General features: G+C 34.8%; 1 protein-coding gene across 3 annotated transcripts in view; it reads left to right on the top strand.

Annotated features, from left to right (window-relative positions):
- FSTL5 (follistatin like 5) overlaps positions 1-22843 on the top strand; it is a 368231-nt gene that overhangs the window by 178919 nt on the left and 166469 nt on the right. For all 3 annotated transcript variants that reach the window (XM_064417538.1, XM_064417536.1, XM_064417539.1), the window contains one exon: positions 7445-7693. In XM_064417538.1, coding sequence (XP_064273608.1) covers positions 7445-7693 — 249 coding nt within the window. The remainder of the gene's footprint in view (positions 1-7444; positions 7694-22843) is intronic.

Raw genomic sequence — 22843 nt, 5'->3', positions numbered from 1 at the left:
ATATTTAATCCCAGGGAAAGCCATATATAGCTATCAAGGAAACAATAGTTTTTTACTATACCGTTAGCTCAAAATGGACAATTGTGTTCTTCATGTGGAAAGATTGCCAAAGAGGAACAGTTAATATTATTGTGTGACACCGCAGTTAAACCTTGCTTCTTGAAACCAAATCCTAAGAGCCTTCCCAATTTTAACTAAGTAAAAGGAAAATTCTAGTCAGTAATTTACGCAAACTTTGGATTGTTTTGATCATTGTTGCTAAAACGAACCAGTTTGGCTTTTGAATAACAAAGAAAATATTTAGGTTGTTTTGTCTGACTGAGAACTAAGCTAACCCTTTGTGATATTCATAAAGCCTTATTTCAAATAAGCATTAAAATGTGTGAAATGTTGTTCAGACTATGACCTTTTCAAAACTGCTGTCGTTATGATGCACATTTCCTGCTCTTCCTGACATTGGGTGATGTGTTTGGCAGAATAGAGGATTGCCTGCTGTGCTGCAATTGAAAAGCAATCAACCATTTGAATAAGGGTCCATGTATCTGTGATGAAGCAAACGTGTAATTTGTTTCCTGCTTTGTGTTAAAGAAACTCTTTTTGCCACTGGTTTGGTGTTAAATGAATTATAGACATTTTTCAAAATAAAGATAATATGTGAGAAAGACAAACACAGCTAATGCTAATCAGAGCTAAGGATTTAATTGAAAGTAATGAATTGCTGGCTTGAAACTGCTCAAAGACATCAGTCTATATTTACACTTAGAGCCAGCACTGCTCTTAATCCAAATCTATTCAGCTATTGGTGTTAGACCTGTGTGTCTTTTCCATTCCCCTTGTGTGAGGCAAGTAGCATGTCTGGAGCCCACAGACCATTTTAGAAATTTAATGGTCACTGGTCAAATGTAAGGAGGGTGATTAATGAAGGAGAGTATAAAAATAAATCAACCTTGTATATTTTTACAAGGTTTAACATTGTGCCCAAGAATCACCTCCTAGCAGTGAGAGAGAATTGGGTAGCTCCTTCTTGGTTCCCATGAGCACGAGGGCTGTGCTTGCTGGTATGGTAATGTCACCAGAGGGAGCTGGCAGGTGAGGTGGCACACAGGACCTTGCTTTATGGGCCCAGGACCAGAACACAGCTCAGCAGCACTGGGATGGTGAAATTGAATCTGGTACAGGCAGAAATCTGAACAGGCACCTCACTGGAGGAAAGGTTCTGCAGTGGAGTTGTCACTGGCATTTGCTCTGATATCAAACAGGTGTTTCATAGCCCTGTTAGTGAGGAAGAAAGTTAACAGAGGCAGGAACACGTGGAAAGCCTTTGTAATTGCAGAAGGCAAGGGTCAGGCAGCTGCTGAGCCTGCTGATGTGAGCACCTGGAGTGGAGCAAGCCTATAAAGGGGCTGCTACGAGGATGAGGGAGGAGCAGCTGAAGGCTCTGGAAAGGGGGAAAAGTTTCTGTCTAATAAGCAAAAGAGATTTTTGTGTAGTTCTGGTTGTATTGTGACTTTTCCTCATTTTCTTATGGGATGTTTTTGTTCTTGGTCTTCAATTTCATTCAAGTAAAGGAGGTATGATTTAATTTTTCTCTTTCTGAGGAAACTAAATTCTGTGAATTTTGGTGAAGATGGCTTCTAAGTGCTGGCAAGAAAAACAAATTCATATGATCAAAGATGCTAACCTGACTTTTTCTGCCTGACAGATACACTTTTATGGGAGGTTTCAATATTTCAGGTTAATTGCTAGGCAATTCAGCATTTACAGATCTCCCTGATATTACTTGGTATTATTTTGTTTTCCTTTTTCTTACTGTAGTTTTCCAAATTATTTCCTTTAAAACTGTGGCACTTTCTCCTAATTTATTCCGACTTACCTTTACAGGGCAATAAAAAAGTCACTTTATTTGAATAGAGGCCCCTTATTCTCTTAAGTGTATTTAGGCTTGATTTTTTTAAGGTTGAAAAAATCCTGTACAGTCATAAAGCCTGTGTCAGTTTCTGTTAGTTGGTCTTCACTGGTAAATACTGAGTCCACCAGAAGATCTCAATCATGTTCTATGGAGGTGTAAATCTTTACAATACTTCCAGTGCCCATACTGGGAAGGAGAGAGGAAGGGTAGATGTGTGTCTGAGGGCAGATGGGGAAGGCAGGTAAGAAGGAAGGAAAGGAAAATACAAGACCCAGCCAAAATCTTATTTTACACATAAGTAGAATAGAGTTTTGTGTAAGGCACTGGACCTTACTTGCCTGGTGCTAAAAGAAAACCATGCCACAGCAAGATAATGGTGAGCCATGTGTATGGTTTTCTTTCACTCCTGCTGGCAGGAGCAGGGCTGTGGGCTGTAGCTCCTCATCTTGCCCCTGCATGGCTATGGGGCTTTTGTTTATCCTTGCTTCCCACCTTCCCGTCTTTGAGCCACAAGTTCTCTTAAGTTTGTTTAAATATGCACCATTATGTGGTAGAAATTAATTACTATAATCATTATCTTTGCAAATTTTTGAAATTTTTTTATTTACTTTCAAATAATTCACTCTTTTCTTTAACTTTTGTCCTCTACCCAAAATATTCATAACCAAAATAAAAAAGTCTCAATTTCTGAAGAATTTATAATACTGAGAGTTCTGGATAATGAGTAGTGCAGGTTTAGTGTCAAGTTGAGTCAATGTAATTGCAAGCTGTTCTGGCTAGTGAAATAAAAAATTGTTGAAGAACTGTTGCTAAAATGCAGTTCAAAAACAGAAAAGGTCTAGAGCTTTAATATTTATGAGCAGATTCTCACAGGTCATACTGTGGTCTTGCTCAGTGTTAATGCCCTACGACGCTTAATGGTAGGTGGTGATAAATCTTTTTTGCTACTAAAACCTGAGACTACACTGAACACTTACTAAAATAAGGATTAGTCTTGGTTGGGCCTTTCACAGATAGTGTATTAAGCAAAGATACAGCTGTAGAGGTGGAATTGTAATTTAAAGCGTGGTTTTAAATAGAAGAGGGGGGAATGGGAGCACAGGTCTTTTGACCTCAGAAATTACCATTGGTTATTTGCACAAAAAAAGTCAGTGTATTGTCTTGAAAAGTAGCTACCACTTTGTTTCCCATGACATGTGGGTGATGCAGCAAGTTAGGATAGAAGCCATGAATGTAAATTATGTTGTTAGGGAAGTAAGAAAACAGTCTGAGCTCGTGAGAGAATGCTCAGCACATGGAAAGCCTGTGTGTGTGTGTGTTCCAGCCCCGGGCCAGCTGTAGAACATGGTGGTTCACACTCTCATGAATTTCTGAAGTTACACTGTGCAATGTTTCTCTAAACTGATTAGATAAAAGGATAAAGCATCTCTGTGTATTTCTGCGAGTCTTTTGCATGCTAAAACATCAACTTAATTCCCAGATGTAAATGAATCAAACTGTGACCTACAACTTGCTCAGTTGTGGATGCTGTTGAAGTATCCTTTAAATAGGCAACCTGTGTGAGGAATCCCAAGAGAAAACTTGCAACTGTATTTTTATTTTTAAAGTTAAAACTATTTTACTTTTTCTACTGTCTGAAAATAAAAACTTCTGCTCTTCTATTTGGTATCTGTTTAGAGTTTTAAATTTCAAGAGGATTTGAAAAATCAAGGTGACTGCTTTGACTGTTTTGGGTGTAATACATTTTTAGTGATAGTTCTTAAAGTGAGATTTTTTTTTAACTTAAAACTGCGATAATTTGAATATTTCTTGACTTACTTTCAGATGGAACAAAGTACATTTTATTTCCTGTAGTACTTAGACCCTCTCAAATATGTAAATATAGTACTTTTTTAGCTGAAAATTCAGAGTACTTAACTCATATGGGTCCATGCTTCCCTGTTTTTGTGTTTTGTGGCATTTGACAAATGTAGACTTGCCTATCATCACATAAGCAAAAACAATTGCTGGAAAAATGTTTGCATTCATGGCAAAAATATTTGAATTTGTCTTCTCAAATGACTGGCTTTCAGTCTCTTAATATTTAATATGTTGTGCTGCTTACCTTCTCAACTAAATTACTGAATTATGTCTAAATACGGTGTCCTAAGTTTTTCTCAGGCTGATTTACTTCTAAAATGTGTGCTTAGATAGAACAAGAGTCTTCTGAAACACTGTGTGTGTGATGATGATGATGGTGTCCTGAATGGGTGCTGCACCCTAAGCAATTTTATCCCAGGAGACTTAGCTACACTGACATTCAACAAACTCAGCCAAACAACCAAAAAAATCCCCTAAAAATCCAACAAACTGAGAAAAGTCTGATCTTTTATCAAGGTATCAAAAGCATACCTCCAATAATAATATATCAAGGAACAAATAGTAATAGTGTCAATTTCCTGATGGTGACTGAAATAGTGAGCCATTCATGGATGGGCTGCATGTCACAGCCACATTTAAAATGTGGTTTATTTTACCTGTAGCTTAGTAGCAGTTCTATTTCAAGACTAAAATTATGGAAGTGCCTTTTTTGGAAACAAAAAATAAAATTGAGGATTTGCCAAATATAGTGATTTTTTGCAATTTGGATTTAAGCAATGAAAAGCAGCAGAAATTGATTTTACTTAAGCTGGGTTTTGATTGTTAATTTGTTTTTTAAATTTATTTCTAAACCCATTTCTTGGTATTTCTCAGTACCTCTTTAGATTTATTTGTTTACATTTTCATAATTGGGTGCATATTTAGTTAAATTTATGGTTGTGAGCATTTTGTCACCTGTTTTGGAATTGCATGGATTTAATTTATTTTTTTGATGTGAGTAATCTGGTAACCACAGTTTTGTGGAGTGCCTCAGAGTACACTTCTGTTTTTTCTTAAATATGTACTGTAAATACCACATAACTGCCCCTTCTCAGTGCAGAACAGTGCCTGAGAAAAAATCCTGCCTCTCTTGAGGTCAGTGGGAACTTTACCACAGACTTCAGCTGAAGGAGTTGCATATGCAGTGATGTATGCAAATTTATGTATTGTTTTGGAGTAGTTAATGGTGTAAAATGAAGACATATATAAAACATTTCATAATAAATACAGTTTTTCATTAAGGCAGAAAAGTTGCTTGTTTATTGCTGTACATAATTGGAATATGTTGACAAATACCAATATTATAAATATCAATATATGTAATGTAAATTATTCTCCCTTATCTGAAAGAAGGTGTTTTGCATTCAGGCATCAGATTCAATTACAGTGCCAAGATGAAGTCCCAAGAGAAGTCTTAAATGAGTTCTATTTTCATACCGTACAGCATAGTACATTTTTGAGTCACCACACACCTCAATAATTCAGAGCAGTTGTCAGATGGAGTTCTGAGATCTTTATCTTCAGTTCAGAAAGCATAAATAATAATGGTTTATGTACTTTGTCCTCAAACTGTAACAATTCCATCATTTCAAAGTTCTTACATTCTGTAATGTGAATATATGACCTGTGCTGTAAAGCACTCTTGGGTACTCCAAAGCTTTATCTCAGCTTAGGTTTAGTACAAGAAAATAAGGGAAATTGGAAATTGCGTTAATTTCTGTCAGTTGATGTTTGTTGCTCACATATAGTGGTGACACATTGGCACAAGGAGGAATACTTTTAAAAACTTATGGGAAAAATTTAATGTTGAATTGGGTTTTCCTGTTCCAGTCATTTTGGTGAGACATTGGGTTTTCCTGTTTCAAGTAATTTTAGTGCATGAGCAGGTAAACCCACCATCAGCTGGGTCTTTACATGTGTATAAAAATCACTGTGGCTTAGTTATACCAGCCATACAACACCTGACGTGAGCATGTAGTCCTCTCAACTTTGTGCTGAAATTGTTATCAAGTAATACAGTGAAAGCATGTCATTAGAGCCAAATTTCATGGTTGTGTGCTTTCTGTAGTACATTTGTCTAGAAAATTTGTGCTATGTGAGAAAGCAAGAAATCAAAGTGTGGTTGCCTAATAGACCCATAGGCTTCAGAAGAAAAAGTGGTGAGATTTTATATCTGCTACTGAAGTGAAGAACATAAATTCTCAGTAGCTTGAAGAAATATGTGTCAAGCCATTGTATTGACATGTTAGTATTTTGCTGTGGAAAATGAATCTAGAATGATCAAATTACTACCAAATTATGCATTGTGATTTGCTTCTGCATGCTATTTTTACATGGATTAGCCAAGGATGGATTCAGCTAGGATGTGAGGATAAGGAAAGTATTGCAAGGAATTGGAATTACAGGTGTTTGTTCTGGACATTAGGAGTACAAAGCAAGAGAATAAAATTAAGTAACTGTGAAGGGAAGTGTCTATTCTGGCATTTGGAGGCATTTTAGTATTTTTATACATATTTTATGACACAACTATGTTATCAGAAAACCTATTTATTGGTAATTGCAATTGACAATTCTGCTTTCATATTCACATCTTTTTCACATCGTGCACTTACTCTTGCCAAGAAGCCAGTTAGTTCTATGGCAGTCAAAATGGAAACTGGCCATATAATTAGGAAATAGTACTGTGCACTGAACTTCCACTTTCACCAAGAGATCTGCTACTGACAAGAGTGCTTATCTTAAGTGGTGGCAGCAGCACAGATAGGATAGAGAGCAGACACATGGCTTTGGTAGCCTAATGTAGACAATCCATTTCCTTATTTTAGGAGGAGAAGGAACTGAAAGTTGTGGCCGGCAGAAGCTCCTCTATTTCTACTGCAGCAGTCTTAAAGCTCTGTTTGCCATCCAAATCACATTTGTCATAATTGAAATACCACTCAGAGGTTCATGTGACTCCTTCTAGGCACCATTCACTTGATATATCAGTCCTGCTTTTCCATGCTCTGTTTCCTGAAATGTCATTGTAATGCCACCTCAGAGGTTCTGTCATGTTTTGTTTAAATCCTCCATATTGATTCAGATCCCTGATTCTGCTTTAGTTATTCTCATGGATCAGTCGCAATGTGTAAATGTCTATTTTATCTGCCTGTCAGAGTTTGTGTTGTTTCTGGAAGATGCTATTAATCACGTGGTTTAGATTCAGGTAGTCCTGTAAGGAGCACAGAGTTAGATTCAATCCTTATGAGTCCCTCCAAGTTTCAGACCAGTCCTAAGGTCTAAATTCTAGGGAATACATTGTTCTATTGCATGCAACAGTATAGCAATCTTAAGGTGACAAACTTCAATATACATTGAAAAAGTAATGATTTACTATGAATTTTTTAATGAAGAGTAACTCTTGTAACTAGATCTTGTTCTAAATTGCAGTTAGCCTATGACAATGATTAAAAGTATAAAAGTCATGATAAGGAGACTGAATTTTTTAATATGAGGCTGACCTTTATATAATATTAGTCAAGGATGTAACAAAAGATGTGGTCTCACTTCATTTACTCAAATCAATCCTTTTTGTATCTTGCATGCAATTAAGCAAAATGTAATTATTAAATAAAAACTTTCTTTTTTCCTCTTTCTAAGGGTATTTTGGTCATGATGGCCATTTTGGATCCTGTGAAAACAAGTACTGTGGTCTGGGCAGGCACTGCGTTGTGAATGGGAAGACTGGCCAAGCAGAGTGTCTGTGCATTGAGCACTGCAAGCCACATTACAAACCTGTGTGTGGGTCTGATGGAGAATTCTATGAAAACCACTGTGAAGTGCACAGGGCTGCCTGCCTGAAAAAGCAAAAGATCACCATTGTACACAATGAAGATTGTTTCTTTAAAGGTAAGCATGGTTGAACAATATTTGGAATATTGCTATCGGGTATGTGTTTTCAAGCTGTTCAATTAAATCTCTATAGTGTCTGCACTGAGTGTACAGTGAATACATGACTTGAAATATTAATACAGTAAGTACTGCACTCCAGAGATACCTTATGGATTTTTTTTTCCCCTTTTGTTTATACTCAATGCTCTAGGCATTTAACCTGAATAAACCAGTTGTCTCTTAGAAACTAATCTATGGCAGCTTGCCTTACAAATGTGGTTGCTGATCTCATTCATCTAAATGTACTTGTATCCCAAAGCCTGAAGGATGTTAATCTTTGTTGCAGGAAAAATCGAATTTGGGATTTCAGAGGAGTTTTGGAAGGTTGCAGGACGTGTGCTCGTATTTGGTGTTGAATTTGATAGATCAGCAGCTTGTTAATGGCTAAATGGGTCTTTCTTGCTTTGAATTTGCATAATGAAAATTTACCTGTGTACTCATCAAAGCATGCAAAATTAATTACTTTTTAATCTTTTGAATTCTGAGATGCCAGCCCAAATTCTGAGAGCTACACCTTATGCTAAGCATTTTATGTTGACAATGTCAACAATTGCAACATGCTCTTTTTTTGTATAATGTGAGCACACCTTCCAGGTTTCTGAAACTCTGCCAGTGCAGACTTTGAATATTTATGACTACTTTGACAGATTTTGAGTGTGTTTTCACTGGTAAAAAAAAAAAAAAAAAAAAAAAAAAGGAGGATGGCTTTGGTGGGAGAGGAATTTGTTTTTAATAAGCCCTTTTTTATTAGTCTTTTCCTGAAAACATCATAAACTCAGCTAGTTCATAAAAAATGCTGAGGTACAGGTATCCATAGGTTAAACTGGGGGTGTGGAAATCTTCTAACAGGAATCCATATATAAGTAATAGCAAAAGTTTAACTTTGTTCAAAACTAACTGTGGGCACTGTATACAACTGATATACCATCACAACATCTAGGCCTTAAGTAGGCAGCATGTGTTCTGAGGTAGTGGAAAATAAAAATGGGATTCTAGGAGTATGATATATAGTAGGGAATGGTTTGTGCATTAACAAAACATGAATGCTTCCATCTTAACCATCACAATCTCTTTCTAAAAAAAAACTTTGATGCAGTACTCTAGTAGAAGACATGACAGTATAAGACCACAGAATGTTTAAATTTATGGGGCTAATTTCAGTTCTGTAGTATGGTGTATACAACAGAAATAATTTCAGAGCATGTGTGGGAAAAATTATAGCATTGCTACATTTTTTCATTTTAGAAAAAGAGATATTTTTTTATGGAAATGAGACAGTACTTCAGGTAGAAACATAACCCAAAGGTTGCCTTAAGTTTTGTTAGCTCATCTTTATGTTTTAAATGTACCATGCTTCTTTCACACTTGTTGTGGACAATGGAGTATCTGAATGATGTTCAACTTCAGACACCTAATTTAGATGCTGGATTAAAAAAAGTTAAAAAGTAGATTTTTCCTTTAGTCAATGACAGTCTTTAGCAAAGAGCTAGGGTATCTGACTGACTTTGTGTGAGATGCCTTCTGAAAGCTGTTATTTATCAAGATACTCCAGTTTTCTAGCTTGGGCTATAACTACACACCGAAAATTAAAATATTTCATTTTCCTTCTTTTTTCTCATCTTATGTTGACTTCAGTAGTGTTAAACATATGAGATGGGAACAGTTATTTTTCTTTATCTTATTTCATGTATATGGGCATTATCAATATCAGTTTCTTCTATGTTAATTTCACCTGCTTCATTGCTGTAGTAGAGCACAGTGCTGTTAAAGCATTGCTGCCTTTTGTGACTATATTCCAAACATCTCCTATCTTTTGTAAATATCTTCAAACATCCACTTTATCTATGTGGTATTGGAGGCAGAAGATATCAAGCTATTTTTATATGATTTCTTTCTTTTGTAAAACATTTCTAAGCTAGCCACTAGTAGATTGCCTTCAATAAAGCTGAAGGTTCTGCCAGTTACAGGTCAAAAATATTAAAAAGCTAATAGGAAAAACCCCTTAAGAGTGCTCCTCCTGGGTAGAGAAGGTGAGCCCCATCAATACTGATGGTGTCAGAAGGGCACTGCCACATGTCCTCCTTGTTAGGAGCACAAGTGATCTCATTTCAAGGGGCTACTTCTAAGACGATAAAAACTCAAAGAAGATCAGAAAACCAATATACTGAGTGCTTTGTTTAGGCTTTCACAAAATCCTTTCGAAGAGCCTAGTCTGAACTGGGGCAGGGTGTGAGGGGAAGGAGTGCCTGCAAGATGCTATTACATGATAGTCAGTGTCAACAATCACTGTATAAAGACAGCAGTTAATATTTTTAATTTCATTGCTAATCATTGATTTTTCAGATCAAACTACTGTAATGTACTTAGCTGGTGGCTTGCTTTTTTTGTTTGTTGTATTTTTTCTCTAACAAGGTCATGCTTTGAGGTATTTGTGCTTCAAATCCTCATACTGGGTTCTACGTTCTCTGCTCTTCAGGGGGACATATTTCTTGATGCAGAAATTTTAAGTTTTAGATTGGGTTTGGAGCTCAAGATGAGAGGAGATGAGAAACCTTATTTAAATGAGTAAGCTTACCAGAAAACACTAGTATTCTGTGTCTGGAGAACAAAATTTTAAAGCTAATGTTCTATATACCCAGCTAACATTATAATAGTAGCTAGGTAGCTATAGTTATTTGAATAATACATCTTGTAACCAAATGATTTATAGTTGATCTCAAACATCATGAGTTCTACTTAATGGTTTGAAAATTGCCCTTTTAAACACTTACATGCTAAGTGGAATTTAAAGATTGCCTTGCTAAACCTTCTTTGGTTTATATGTTGAAACTCCATTAAAATCTCTGAGAAATGTGTGCCTTAGCTAAGCTGTGCATAGAACACAGATAAAAAGCATCAAGGCCTTCAGAGAGAGCAATTTCTGAAACATTTGATAAATACATTTTGAAGTAGTGAAAGCTGTGTCAACGCTGTACTCTGCTGACATGCTGATTTTTAAACTAAAACTTCAAATTCTGATGCATTACCTGCTTTATATTGTAGCTTGTTTATTTCTTTTCCCCTCTTCCTTCCTTTTCACTTACTATCTTTATTTCTTCACACCAAATTAAATCACACCTTTTTCTGAAATATGTGTGGAACACATGCAAAACAGTAATTGAAGTTGAAAGTTTTTCCTTGATGATTGAAACTGTTATGCAAATGTTACATTTTTCACACGGATCAAGATAATGGCCATACTAAATTAGGAATTAGTTTTCCTCCACTCCTATAATTATTCCCTCAGTTACTTATTGGTGTGTCATGATGCATCAGACACTGAACGATTTTTCCTACTGGCTTGGTTAGATGTTTAGATGCCAGCTGTGACCCTGAGAGTTAGTCAATAAACTGTCTCAATTTCTTCTCATATAGATGCAAAATGAATTCTACAGAGAAGCTAATTACTTATAATCCCCTTTTCTATGAATTTGAATTAGATGTATTTTGTGTACCTGTAGAGTCCTCTATTTCCCTCAGATGAAGTCCAGTGTAACTGGATGTTTGAGAATGAAAATTCTGCAATCACTTTCAGAGGAGCTCTCAAGCCTGAATGATCTAAAAAATGTAAAATATTTAAGATTATTCTAATGAGAGATCAAAAACTTGCCATGACAAATTAATCTTGTATTTTCTATGCACCCTGTTCTTGTATATTTTACATTATATTTACTTCCATTCAGTGATACACTCAGTCATTATGGCAAATGGCAATTTGCTTTGAATCCTCAGGGATGTAGCAAATGTTCCTATATACTTTGAATTTTATGGAACGTTTGTAGAATAAAATTTACTTAATATGTAAGCTTTTTACTTATGTAGCTTCTGTGACATCCTTATGTTAATAACATTATTTTAATCTCTTACCTTTTTTATTTCTAATTTTCATTTGGTGAATATTTTCATCTGTTAAAAAGTCTGTGAGTTTCAGATTTCTTACTACTAAAATATATAGATATTTAAAGACTGCTATGATATTTGCTTTTCACATGAGTGTTCCTGAAAGACAGAGTAGAAACATAGGTTGGAAAGCTTGCTCCCAGTACTAAGCTGTTCAGGGGAGAGGATAAGAGCTGACTGTGAAACTGACTTTCAAATTACTTACTCAAAATAAGTATGAGGAAACTGGAAAAAGGTCAGAAAACATTACTAGGAATAATCAAAAGTAGTAAATGGCTTAAAAAAGATATAAAGTCATCTTTCAAAATCATCAGGGCAACCTAAGAGTGGATGTGAGCAGGCTGCCTTGTATTCCAAGAAAAGAAATAAAATTATGAAATAAGAAAGCAGGAACAAATTCAGAGCAAGTTTTTGTGTATTGTACTTTTACAATTTTTGTGTTTGTGTTTGATTTGTGCCCTTGGTGATTTTAGATTGGTTCTTAAAATATTGACACATTAATTTAGAAGCACTGACATTTATTTAATCTTACCTGATGTTCATATACTTCAAAAGCAAGCATATAAATCTCTGTCATTTTACCAGTTTCATTTCTAGAAATACTTCATCTTGTCTTTTATATAAATCTTAAACACAAAATTTAAGTTTGATCATTAGCTATCTTTCAAAAGAAATTAGAGTATGTTAATCTGAATATCAATCCAGTGTTTTCATTGCAAAAAACTGAGATGTATTTTCTTTTTTAATTTGGCTATCAGTTGGCTTCTCTATTGAAGTTCTTAAAAACATCATTATACATTCTAAAAGCCTGAATTTCTCGTATATCACCCTTAAGGTTGCTGCCAATAAAGTGTCAAGCTTCAGTAATCACTCCAGAAGTATGTTCAACACAAGCTGTATTGTGAAAAGAAATCTGAAAAAAACCTTTCAGAACTCAAAGTTTCTGCTTGATCTTAGAACATTTGATAGCACATAGGAATTCTTAGACCTGGATTACTAATCCAGCCTATGATCTACATATCTTCCCTTTAGTGCAACACTTAAGAAATTAATATTAAATCTTGAATTCATGCAGAGATAACATTAGTATTTGCACATTCACAGAATGGTAAAAATCACTGTTAATGGCAGGTGTGCTACTTCAGCACTTTGTTGGAAAGTGATGATCTAACTAACAGAAAGCTGGATCTTTTAATACCCTTTGAAACCATACTAAATTTTATCACTGTTCTTCTACTCTGCTTTCCCCACACAGTTCTTTTTCCTGAGTTGCGTTGCTCATGAGATTTGGAAAACTGCTGGTTTGTCTGCAAGACAGTCTCTGCAAGACTGCTAGATTTGTCTCAAATTTGTCTCTTAAATTCCCTAGTGTTACCTTAAATTGCTTAAACTAACTGGCACATGAGGCCAACATATGTAATATCTGCTACTAGATCTGCAGAGTGAAGCTAAATTCAAGGTATTTATGAGAACATGCATATAAGAAGCTTAATTTAAAAACTGAACATTCAACATTCCCTGTTTCACTGCTGTTGATGATATTCTTTATCTTTGCATCTAAAGTTTTGAACTCTACTCTCTCTTTCCTCCTTTGCATTGAATTCAAATCTCTTAAATGTTGGATGGGGCAATGACAATGGGGCAATTCCCAAAACAAGTTATAAATATAGATTTGGCTTTTATTGCCTGGCTAAAGATATACTGCAAAGACATCCTTTATTTTCAGTGTCTGGAACAGTCCCAATGTTCGTATATAGATGCCTTCAATGCTGGGATAAATCTATTAATCAGCTCTAACCTATTATGTATTCTACATTCACATAGTGATGAAGAATTAGTGTTCTCTAGCTAATCTCTGTACAAACTTAATAAACTTTAAAATTTCTTGTGAGATCATCACTGCTGTTTGATACCACACTAAGAAATGGGTCTATGGACAGATTACCACTGGTAGAAAATTTTAAAACTTTTAATTTTTCTAGTAATGGTTTTGAGTCTGTTCAAAGAAGCTGTATTAACCTGAAATCTGCATTCTCAAGTCTCTGCCAAGTCACTGAATCAGACAACCAACATTGTTAAGTGTTCTTCCTTGGAGATACTAAAAATGTGACTGCATGTGGTCCTGGGCAACCAGCTGAATGTGGCCCTTCTTGAGCAGGGCAGCAGCACCAGATGATTTCTTATGGTTTCCTTCAACCTCAACCATTCTGTAGATAAGCCTCTCTGAAAAACACATCCTTACTTATACACTGTCAACCTGATTTTGAAGAAACAGAATGTAGCTCAGGGTGCTAAAATTCAGCCAGTAGTTTCTGTTACTGTTGAGGAAGAATTGGAGCGATCGGAGGAGGAGAAACAGAAGTAGAGTTCTGGTAAAGTGTAATCAGTGGATAGTCCTGCTAGTGCCCTCCTTTCAAACCTGGTAACTTGGGCCCGTGGACAGGGCAGTGCTACTCACAGAATAGAATATTCTTTGTTCTCCTGCTTTTTTCATTACTGTCAGAAAATTGTTGATGTGTTGCTAGCAGTACAAGGCTTGTACAGGTATGGTTCAAATCATGTCTCAATTTCTGTGCTCAAATAGGCTCTATAAAATTTTGGGAAAAGGCCAAAAAAAACACCACACAATTTTTTTTTTTATGTTCTAAGATAAATATTGGTAGTGCCTAGTATTGAGGATGGCAAATGTTTTTAAAACTGGAAGAAAACAGGTAACAATAGTGCACAGTGTTGTGACAAAATGGCTACTTGTGCTTAAAAAGAATTAAAGAACTGTTTTTTACTATCAAATTGGTGGTATGGGATATTGAAAATTATTAAGCAATAAATCAAACTGAATTTTTTTTCATAAATTTATAGTAAATAAAGGAAGTCTTGTATTCAGGCTTGTATCATTGTATTGTATTAAGTGAGAAACAGTTTTTTAAGTTTAGAGTAAATACTAAGTCTTAAACTACTGATCATTTGCTGATCTGATGGAAAGTTTAAAAAGTTTTAATTAAATAACGTCAGAATTACCATTAGGTCTTGTGGGAAATTTTTCTGATGGAACATATTGTTGGCCTTTAAAAATCATTAGCAATTGGATACATATACAAGGCATTGGCATGATATTTTGTAATTCAAGTTGGCTAGTGTATGGTATACTAACTTAAAAAAAGCCATAGCTTCTTTTACAAAATCTGAATATTTTGAAGAAAAGTAAGCATGCAAAAATGATATTTAATTTCCATTTCTGGCTCTAGTAGCTAATAATGGATGGAGTAAGTAAATTTACAGTGGATAAAACTGTAAGTAAAAAGCTTTCTCTTGTGGCTTGCCATTTAGTCTCTTTTAATATATGATAGTTGTGGCGTTTACAGGAAGCTAAATTAGAAATGTAACATTGGCTTTTCAGGCTTGTTTGCTTATTTTTAGTGTGTAGCACCCTAGTGAATCCTGAGAAATGAAATTGATTTAAAGAAACTTAATCTACTCAGTTGACAGTAGCTAGTTTAAGCAAATTGTCAATATCTGTAAATATTTTTCAAGTGTGTATTTTTTTCAACTTTCTTGGAATCTAATTGTACAGAATATAAATAATGAAATACAACAGCCAGATGCTTCCAAATTGCATTTCTCAGTAGATTGCTACAGATAACTTCCAGTTTTTCCCTTTGATTTGTCTCATCTTATGACAAGAAAACAGAAAGCTTCCTGCCACCATGCTTGTGATGGCAGCTCTCATGTTATTATTATACTTTTAATTTTTAAAGTTGTAGTATGAACACATATTAGAAGTAACCAGAAAATAAATAGCTTTAAGTACTTTCTAAAGAAGAAGACTTGGGCAGGATACTCTGACAATTGTGTCACAGACAGGAAAATAAAATAAAGTAACATGACTTAGATGAATGTTGTATATATTCTATTTACTGCCAGGACTTAGCAGTTTTGATAGACCTTAGTTAAAAAAAAAAATTATACCACTGTAACCAGAGTTTATAGTGTTATTTCTGTAACAGAAAACATTGCAAAAAAAAAAATAATTTAAAGTTTGCCAGAGACCTGTAATCAGTGATTCAATTACAGCATTTTTTGTCATGGAATTTTTGATTATATAATACTCCTTTTGACATAAACTGCAATTAAGGTAGATTATATTATCGGATTTTATCCTGAGGTAAAACAAATGTAGCTCATATTTAAATTTATGTAGAATGGCCCAAAGAATCCTCCAGAGGAAACTGATTTTAAATCAATAATTTCAGAAAATCAAAATAGTTAATTTTAGCCTCATTCTAATTCATTTTTATTGTTTGACTTTGAACTTCTCCCTTTTGCTGTCATTGAAACCTGAGCTTTGTTACTGATTATTTATAATAGTTTATATGAAATTTATAAAATTTGTATTATTTGAAGTTTTTACTTTTTATTAAGAAACTAGTCTTTCTCATAGGCCTTAGCAAATGTACTTCTGATACTCATGCAGAGTAAAAAAAAATCTGATAAACTGGATGATGAAATCTGATTAGATCCTTTAGCTTTCTCTTTATCTGGAATGATAATGTGGATTTAATTTAAAATTGTTGAAAGCAAACAACAGAAATAAAGGAAAACAGATTATAGCAAAAATAAGTTAAACTATAGCCCTAAGAAAAAGCTGAAATAAAATTATACCAAACTTCCACTCACTAAGAGTGATGTTATATTTTTGCATGTATTTGTATTGGCTTTGGGTGCAATTAAATCCTGAACTATATACTGCCAGGAAAGTTTGTTTCCCTCAGGGCTGGAACAGATGGTGGAGATTCTTTTTTTTCTTCTCACCATTTAGAGACTAAGTCTGCTGAATCTTTACAAGAAAAAGTATTTATGCCAAGGAAAACTGCTGATGTTGTCCTTAAAGCAGTAGAATTCTTAGCTGTATTCTCTACAGGGTTTTTACTAAGAATCCTGGTAAACAGGCAGTGCATTGAAGTTTTGCTGTTAGCAGTGTTGTAATACAGATTTGATATCTGTCTAATAATGTTTGTTTTACATAATAAAAAAGTGCTATTGACTAATAAAACTGCAAGTTTTGACTTAGTATTCAGCCTGTTTGTTGGGATACTTCACTGTGCAAGGAGGAAGTTATGAATTAGCATTTCCCAGTCATCACTTGGATAATTAGAATAAAAATCTAAATGCATGGAGAATAGCAGAAGTGTTGTTAATCATGAGCACTCCATACTCTTAATCCCACCTGGAAAATGAGAAAAAAGCACTCCTGGGATCTAGTAAAATGGCAAGCCTTGTATATCACTAAAAAAAAAGAAGTCTGAAAGAGGGGAAAATATCCTTGCAGTGTTAGATACTAATTATGGTCAAGAAATTTCATTAGTGCTTCTAAATTTAAGGCAACTGCTCAATGCATTAGTTCTTTGTTATTTTCCTATTCCATCTTCTCTTTTATACAAGTCCTTGCCATTCAAACAGAACATAAAGATTTTTATTGGTCCCTTATGATGCAAACTATAGTTGTATAATCATCATTTTAGAATATGAGCTCTGTGTGCTCTTAGATTTGCTGTCACTTTATCACAATTGTAGAAGCATCTTGAAGTGTATTTGCTTAAGCAGGTGGTGAATGGCCACACTGGGAATATATCTATCTTCTTTACTGTATGGTGAAGTTTTAAAGCAGACATTTTAGCTATGGTAGTTGGAAAAACATACTTTTGTGATAAATCTTGTAGGGGAAAAAAACCCCAAACTGGTAAAAGATTTTAAATCCCTGAATAATACTGAGTACATTAAATTGGTATAAATTAGATAGTTGAGTGAGAACAAATGACACATACAATAGATGAGTGTTAATGCTTTCTTTCATTTTTACAGTATTTTATAATTAATTTTTTAAAGGAAATTAAAAATTATGTGTTCCAGATTTTCATTTGCAAAAAAATCCCAAAGTGCCAAAGATTACTGTGGGAAAGGGAAAATCTTCTAGCTTATATGGGAGTTTCTCTAACACTATCATTTCAGTAATCTCAGGATTTAATTCAATCCTCCCTACTGAGTTTAATGAAGATTAGGTTCATTGAAATCAGTCTGATGAATAGTTGTTATATTGCAAGCAAGAAAGATGTAAAAGGTAGCCCAAGGAAGAGAATACTGGGTTAGAAGTTTGAAATAAGTAAACCATAAAAAAAATCAACAAAAAACAAAGACCACACGTACACCCCTCACCCCTGCCAATGTGAAAAAAAAACTTCTGAAAACACAGTGTTTATACAAATAGTATGATGTAAGCTTGAATGTTGTTCTGAAATGGTCTCAGGATTTGCCTGAAACATAAATCCAGTTGATTTGGCAAATGTCACAACTGGTGGCATTTCCTCACTTACATTGGGTGGGGTTTACCTATTCTGTATGTTATGGAAATTTACCTCACAGTTTAATTTTTTTAAGATTATTTTTTTATGACTCCTTTAAAATATTAAAAAGTTTAGAAGTATTCTGAAATTATTGATGCCTTTGAAAAAGTAGAGTTACACTTGCTTTGCTTATGTCCACTACTTGTAGAGAATAGGTAGTTAAAAAAAAGGAGAAATCAGCAGAGTCTCCTATGACATTTTACATGCTTGTGATGGTTTGGGTTTTTTGTTTTGTCACATTTTTGGGGTTTTTTTTTTGGTCTTTATACTCCTTATTTATTAATGAACTTAATTCATTTTTGTGGTTCACAGATGAATGAACGTAAGCCTAGGTGCAATATGTATAGCCATTACAGTGGTCTTGATATTCTCTTTGCATAACCAACCTGTGCAATCATATATTACTTTGCCTTCAATTAAAAAATCTCACACTTCACTCCAGTGTTGGAAAAAAAAAAGAAAATAAAATAATTGCTTCATTTATTTAGTTGTTTTACTCTACAAACAAGTATTAGTGGTGATGGTGGCAATGAAGGCATTTTTGAGCCTCATGGGATGTGGGTGTGCATTGTAATATTTCATACCATGAGTGATGTGTGGATGGGGCCAGTCTGTGGTGCCTGTTTTGCATGATTGTTTCTGAAAGATGAAAATCTGGGTACATAGGCTAAAAAGGGTTGTTTTCGTGAACAATGCTATTGTTTGGATGATCAAAGGGCTGTGACACTAGGATGCATTGTAAATCCATTTTCAGTCTGCATGCTCAGTATATTTTCCTGAGTTGTATACAAATTTTTTACAAAACATTCTGGACCTTGCTTGAAGTTAAAGAAATTCTTGAAATGTGAATGGTGGCGCATGATAATGTGATAACACAAAATGTTCATGCAGAGTTCACCTGATGAAGCTTTGGTATTTGCAGTATTTAAGTACTCTTTTATGATGCACAATTTAAGGACTTGAGTTTTCAGTGCAGAATATTGTATAAAGTATTATTTCTAAAAGACACAGGATAAATCAAAGAAGAAATGATCTTAATTCTCTGTCTCTTGCAAAAGTGATTGTACGTAAGATTACAACTGAAGGTCAGATAATTTTAAAATGGTAGCCCTTTTTATTTGCTTATTGAACTGATGTAAAAGAGGAGGTTCAGTTTGCAAAGAAGTTGAATGTAAATGTAGAAGAAATTACTTGTGGAAGTAAAAACGAACAGGAATATTCTTGGAAAACTCTTGCATTGTTATTTTAAAAAGATATTTTAAATGCGATTTCTTCTTTTCTAACCGTAAAAGTGGTGGAAAACAGGTGGACACATCTTTTCTTTGTGTAGATCTGAATATATGCAAAAGTACAAAGCCAGGATGATTAATCCCCAAAAACCGTAGAATAACGCCTACTAACTTCCCAGAAATGACAACAGTTTAAATTTATTTACAATATCTATTTATGACAAAATAAAAAAAAAGGTCTCTGTAATAAAGCTAAGTATGTAGAGTTGAGAGATCTGTCTCTTTCATTAAACCAAAAGACTTATTATGCAGGTGATATAGTACAACCACAGTTCTGACTAATCAAGATGGAGATGAACATATTATAAACTTCGAAAAACAAGTTTTGGTGAAAAGAGAGTATGGTGAATTACTTGGGTTTTCTCTCTAAGTTACACTTCTTTACTCCTTGCTTTGCTGTACACTGCTAGGTTGACTGGTCACCTGCAGTGTTGTAGTGTGTGTGATTTTTAAAAAAGTATTAAATTTTTTTATATTTCAAGTTATTTGCAGCAATTTTTCTTCTTTTTACTCACTTGGAATTTCTGAAAGACTGAGAAACTGAGGTACTAAAATGGAAATAAGAGTAGAGTTAGTTCTTGAAAAAAAAAAAAATCAAAACTAATCAATAAAACAAAACCCCCAGCACAAGAACACTCTGGAGAACAAAGAAAAGAACATGTCGGGCTGGAATTCCTGTCAAAATAAATTGTAAAAAATTGATTCTATAAGCATTTTACCATTTTCCTTGTTGGCCACTCCAGTCTGTGAATTGGCTGGCCTTGTTATCTCCAGTATCTCAGTCTTAGGAGATCAGTGGTCCTCAGACATGCTATAAAGAACTCTTCTGATCTGAGGTGTCAGAAAAATAGAAAGTTATCAGTGTGCAAGTAAAATCCTGTACAATTATCTCATTCTTTTGACTGCATTTCTCACTTACTGCTTTCCTAACTTCAGCAAAGTAGGAAGGTTCTCTTAACTTGATGCAACGTACTTCAACCAATTGACTTTCACAGATTATTGAAAGCGCGACTCATTCTGAATACTCCAGAAGTATTTCTGAATGCTGAGATGAGGCTATACTCAATTTGGTGTGCTTATATCAACAAATCACTATGTTTTGAAGTTCAAATTAGCACATTCCTAACATTCAATTATTACTATGTGCACTCATAAAAAACTCCTAAAATGCGACTCTGAGAATAATGGCTTGGGCCTCTGAAATGTAGACCATTACAACTGCCAGAGAAGTGAATTGTTTTCTTCCCTTTAAATTCTTGTGCTTATTGGTAATGGAGGAATAATGGTGTTCATCAGTGTGTAGGCTCGGGTAGAGGTAATACTAGTTAGTCATAGAACACAAGGATAGAGATTTCCTGAGGAATTCTGTTTCCTGTTGACTTTATGTGTCTCAGTCTACTGGTATTTTTTGGGTAGGTATATTTTGTGGGTTCTGCTCCCTGTAAGACCGTCCTAACTTGGAGAATTTTTCTGCATGAATGACTCAGAGGGATTTATTTTCTCTCTGAAGAGGATGCACATCTATTATGTGAAACCTCCATTTTCCTTTGTATTTTAGATAATAAAATACAGAATAGATTCTCACTGAGTCTGGCAATTTTGTTGTTCTGCTTTATTTTGCATTTTGAAAACTGCATCACTGTTTTTTTCCACTTTTACGTGACAGGTGTGACAGTTGAGACAAATTGTTGTCACACCTAAAGTGTTCTGTTATTAAGTGTTCTGAAACTGCTTGGTCTTTCTTCAAGTGTCCTTGGTCAATGTTTTTTTAAGGTTGAACTTTTCTTTCTTGTCTCCATCATATCTCATTGTCTGTGGAAGGAATTGTAAATATCTATTTGTTAAAAAAGTAACTTTCCAAATGAAGGATTTATTTAAAGAAATCTGGATGGGTTTTCATTGTGCTGCTGAGATTAAGTTATCATCTGTTTTGAATCTCTGCAGGGAGTATTTTCATCAGTATGAACACTAAATGACCAGTTCAGACTTGCCTATGGGGAAAAAGTTCCCTGATTACTTGATAATCCTCTGCTGATAATAAAAATTGTTCTGCTCTGGGCAGCATTTTTAAATGTTCTGGTGATCTGAATTTTTTTGACTGCTAATAAGATGCAGGAAGAGACATCAAGTAGCTTTGGGATACATTTCAAAGTACAGGCATTTAATAGTGTTTTAACTGCATTTGCAGGCAATAGCACCATTTTCTTAATAGCACCATTTTCTTAAAGGTAGAATCTATCAACGGAACTATTTTCATTTTCCTCCACTGACATCCAGTATCAACTCTCAAATGCAGCTCATACCATTATGACAGTCATAGCAATTGAGACAGTCTAATAAATATACAATTATTTTCTTAATTCACAATTTAAAAACAATATCTTTACACAGTCTTCCACGCAGTTTTTATGGGCTAATTCATAAATTTGTATACATATCTGTAGGCTTTTTGCTGTCTTACTACACTTTGAGAGTGCAAAATAATTGGCTTTTGATTGCAAATCCAAAAATGTTTTCATTTTAATTCAGTTGATATTAAAAAAAAAAAAGGAAAAAAGTTACATTTCTGGTAAATTATCTGGTACACAAAAGTACTAAAATATCTGTGGCTAAGGTAACACAAAGTTTGTCTATAGACACACATACAGTGCTGCTTATAACAAGGGCAGGACAGTGTGGCATTTCTGATTTAAGGCCTCATATGAGAGCCATGTCAGTCTTTCAGCTGACTTCAGTAGGTACTTGAGCAACTCAGCACTGTGTAAACGACTAAGAATACTGACCAGTTTAAATGGCTGAGTTAACTTTACCTTGTACCATCAATTTGTGAACCTGTAGGATTGAGCTGGACATTGTGCACCAAGGGTCTGGCAAGAGATAAGCTCTGTAGGAAACTACTGCTGTGTCATGGAAACAAAATCCTTTGCATTTGCCAGTGCGTAATAACTTAATGCAATTTTTATGAAAGCACAATATTTCTTTCAACTTGATTTCTTCTGCTGAGAATGGGAACTGTGTTCAGTGGTCTACCTGAAGTAACATTCTGCCTGTTCTACTTTATTTGCTAATATAGAGAATAATGGAAATTGTACTTATCTGGTGGAGTTACATTAGTAGTAGTCAGTAGAAGAGGCATGTAGCATGTCCAACAAAAAACAAAGTTGCTGGGGGAGTGTCTGTGTGTGTACTCACTCTCCCTCTCTCTTCCTCTCCCTTCCTCCCTTTTTCATAGAATCACAGATGGTTTGGGAAAGGACCTTAAAGGTTGTCTAGTTCCAATCCTCCTTCCTGGGGCAGGGGTGGCACCCACTAGACTGGGTTACTCAAATCTCCATCCAGCATGACCTTGGGCACTTGTGATGGCAGATAGGTGTCATGTCCTTTGTCACTGAGCAGGTCTGCTTTTGTTCTGTCCCTCTATGGAGCACACTTCATACCCTACAAACTCTCCTGCTGAGGATAGTCTTCCTGTAGTTGCTTAA

This window comes from Passer domesticus, chromosome 4 (assembly GCF_036417665.1).
Source record: "Passer domesticus isolate bPasDom1 chromosome 4, bPasDom1.hap1, whole genome shotgun sequence".
Taxonomy (NCBI): Eukaryota; Metazoa; Chordata; class Aves; order Passeriformes; family Passeridae; genus Passer; species Passer domesticus.
This window is presented reverse-complemented; position numbering and strand designations above follow the sequence as displayed.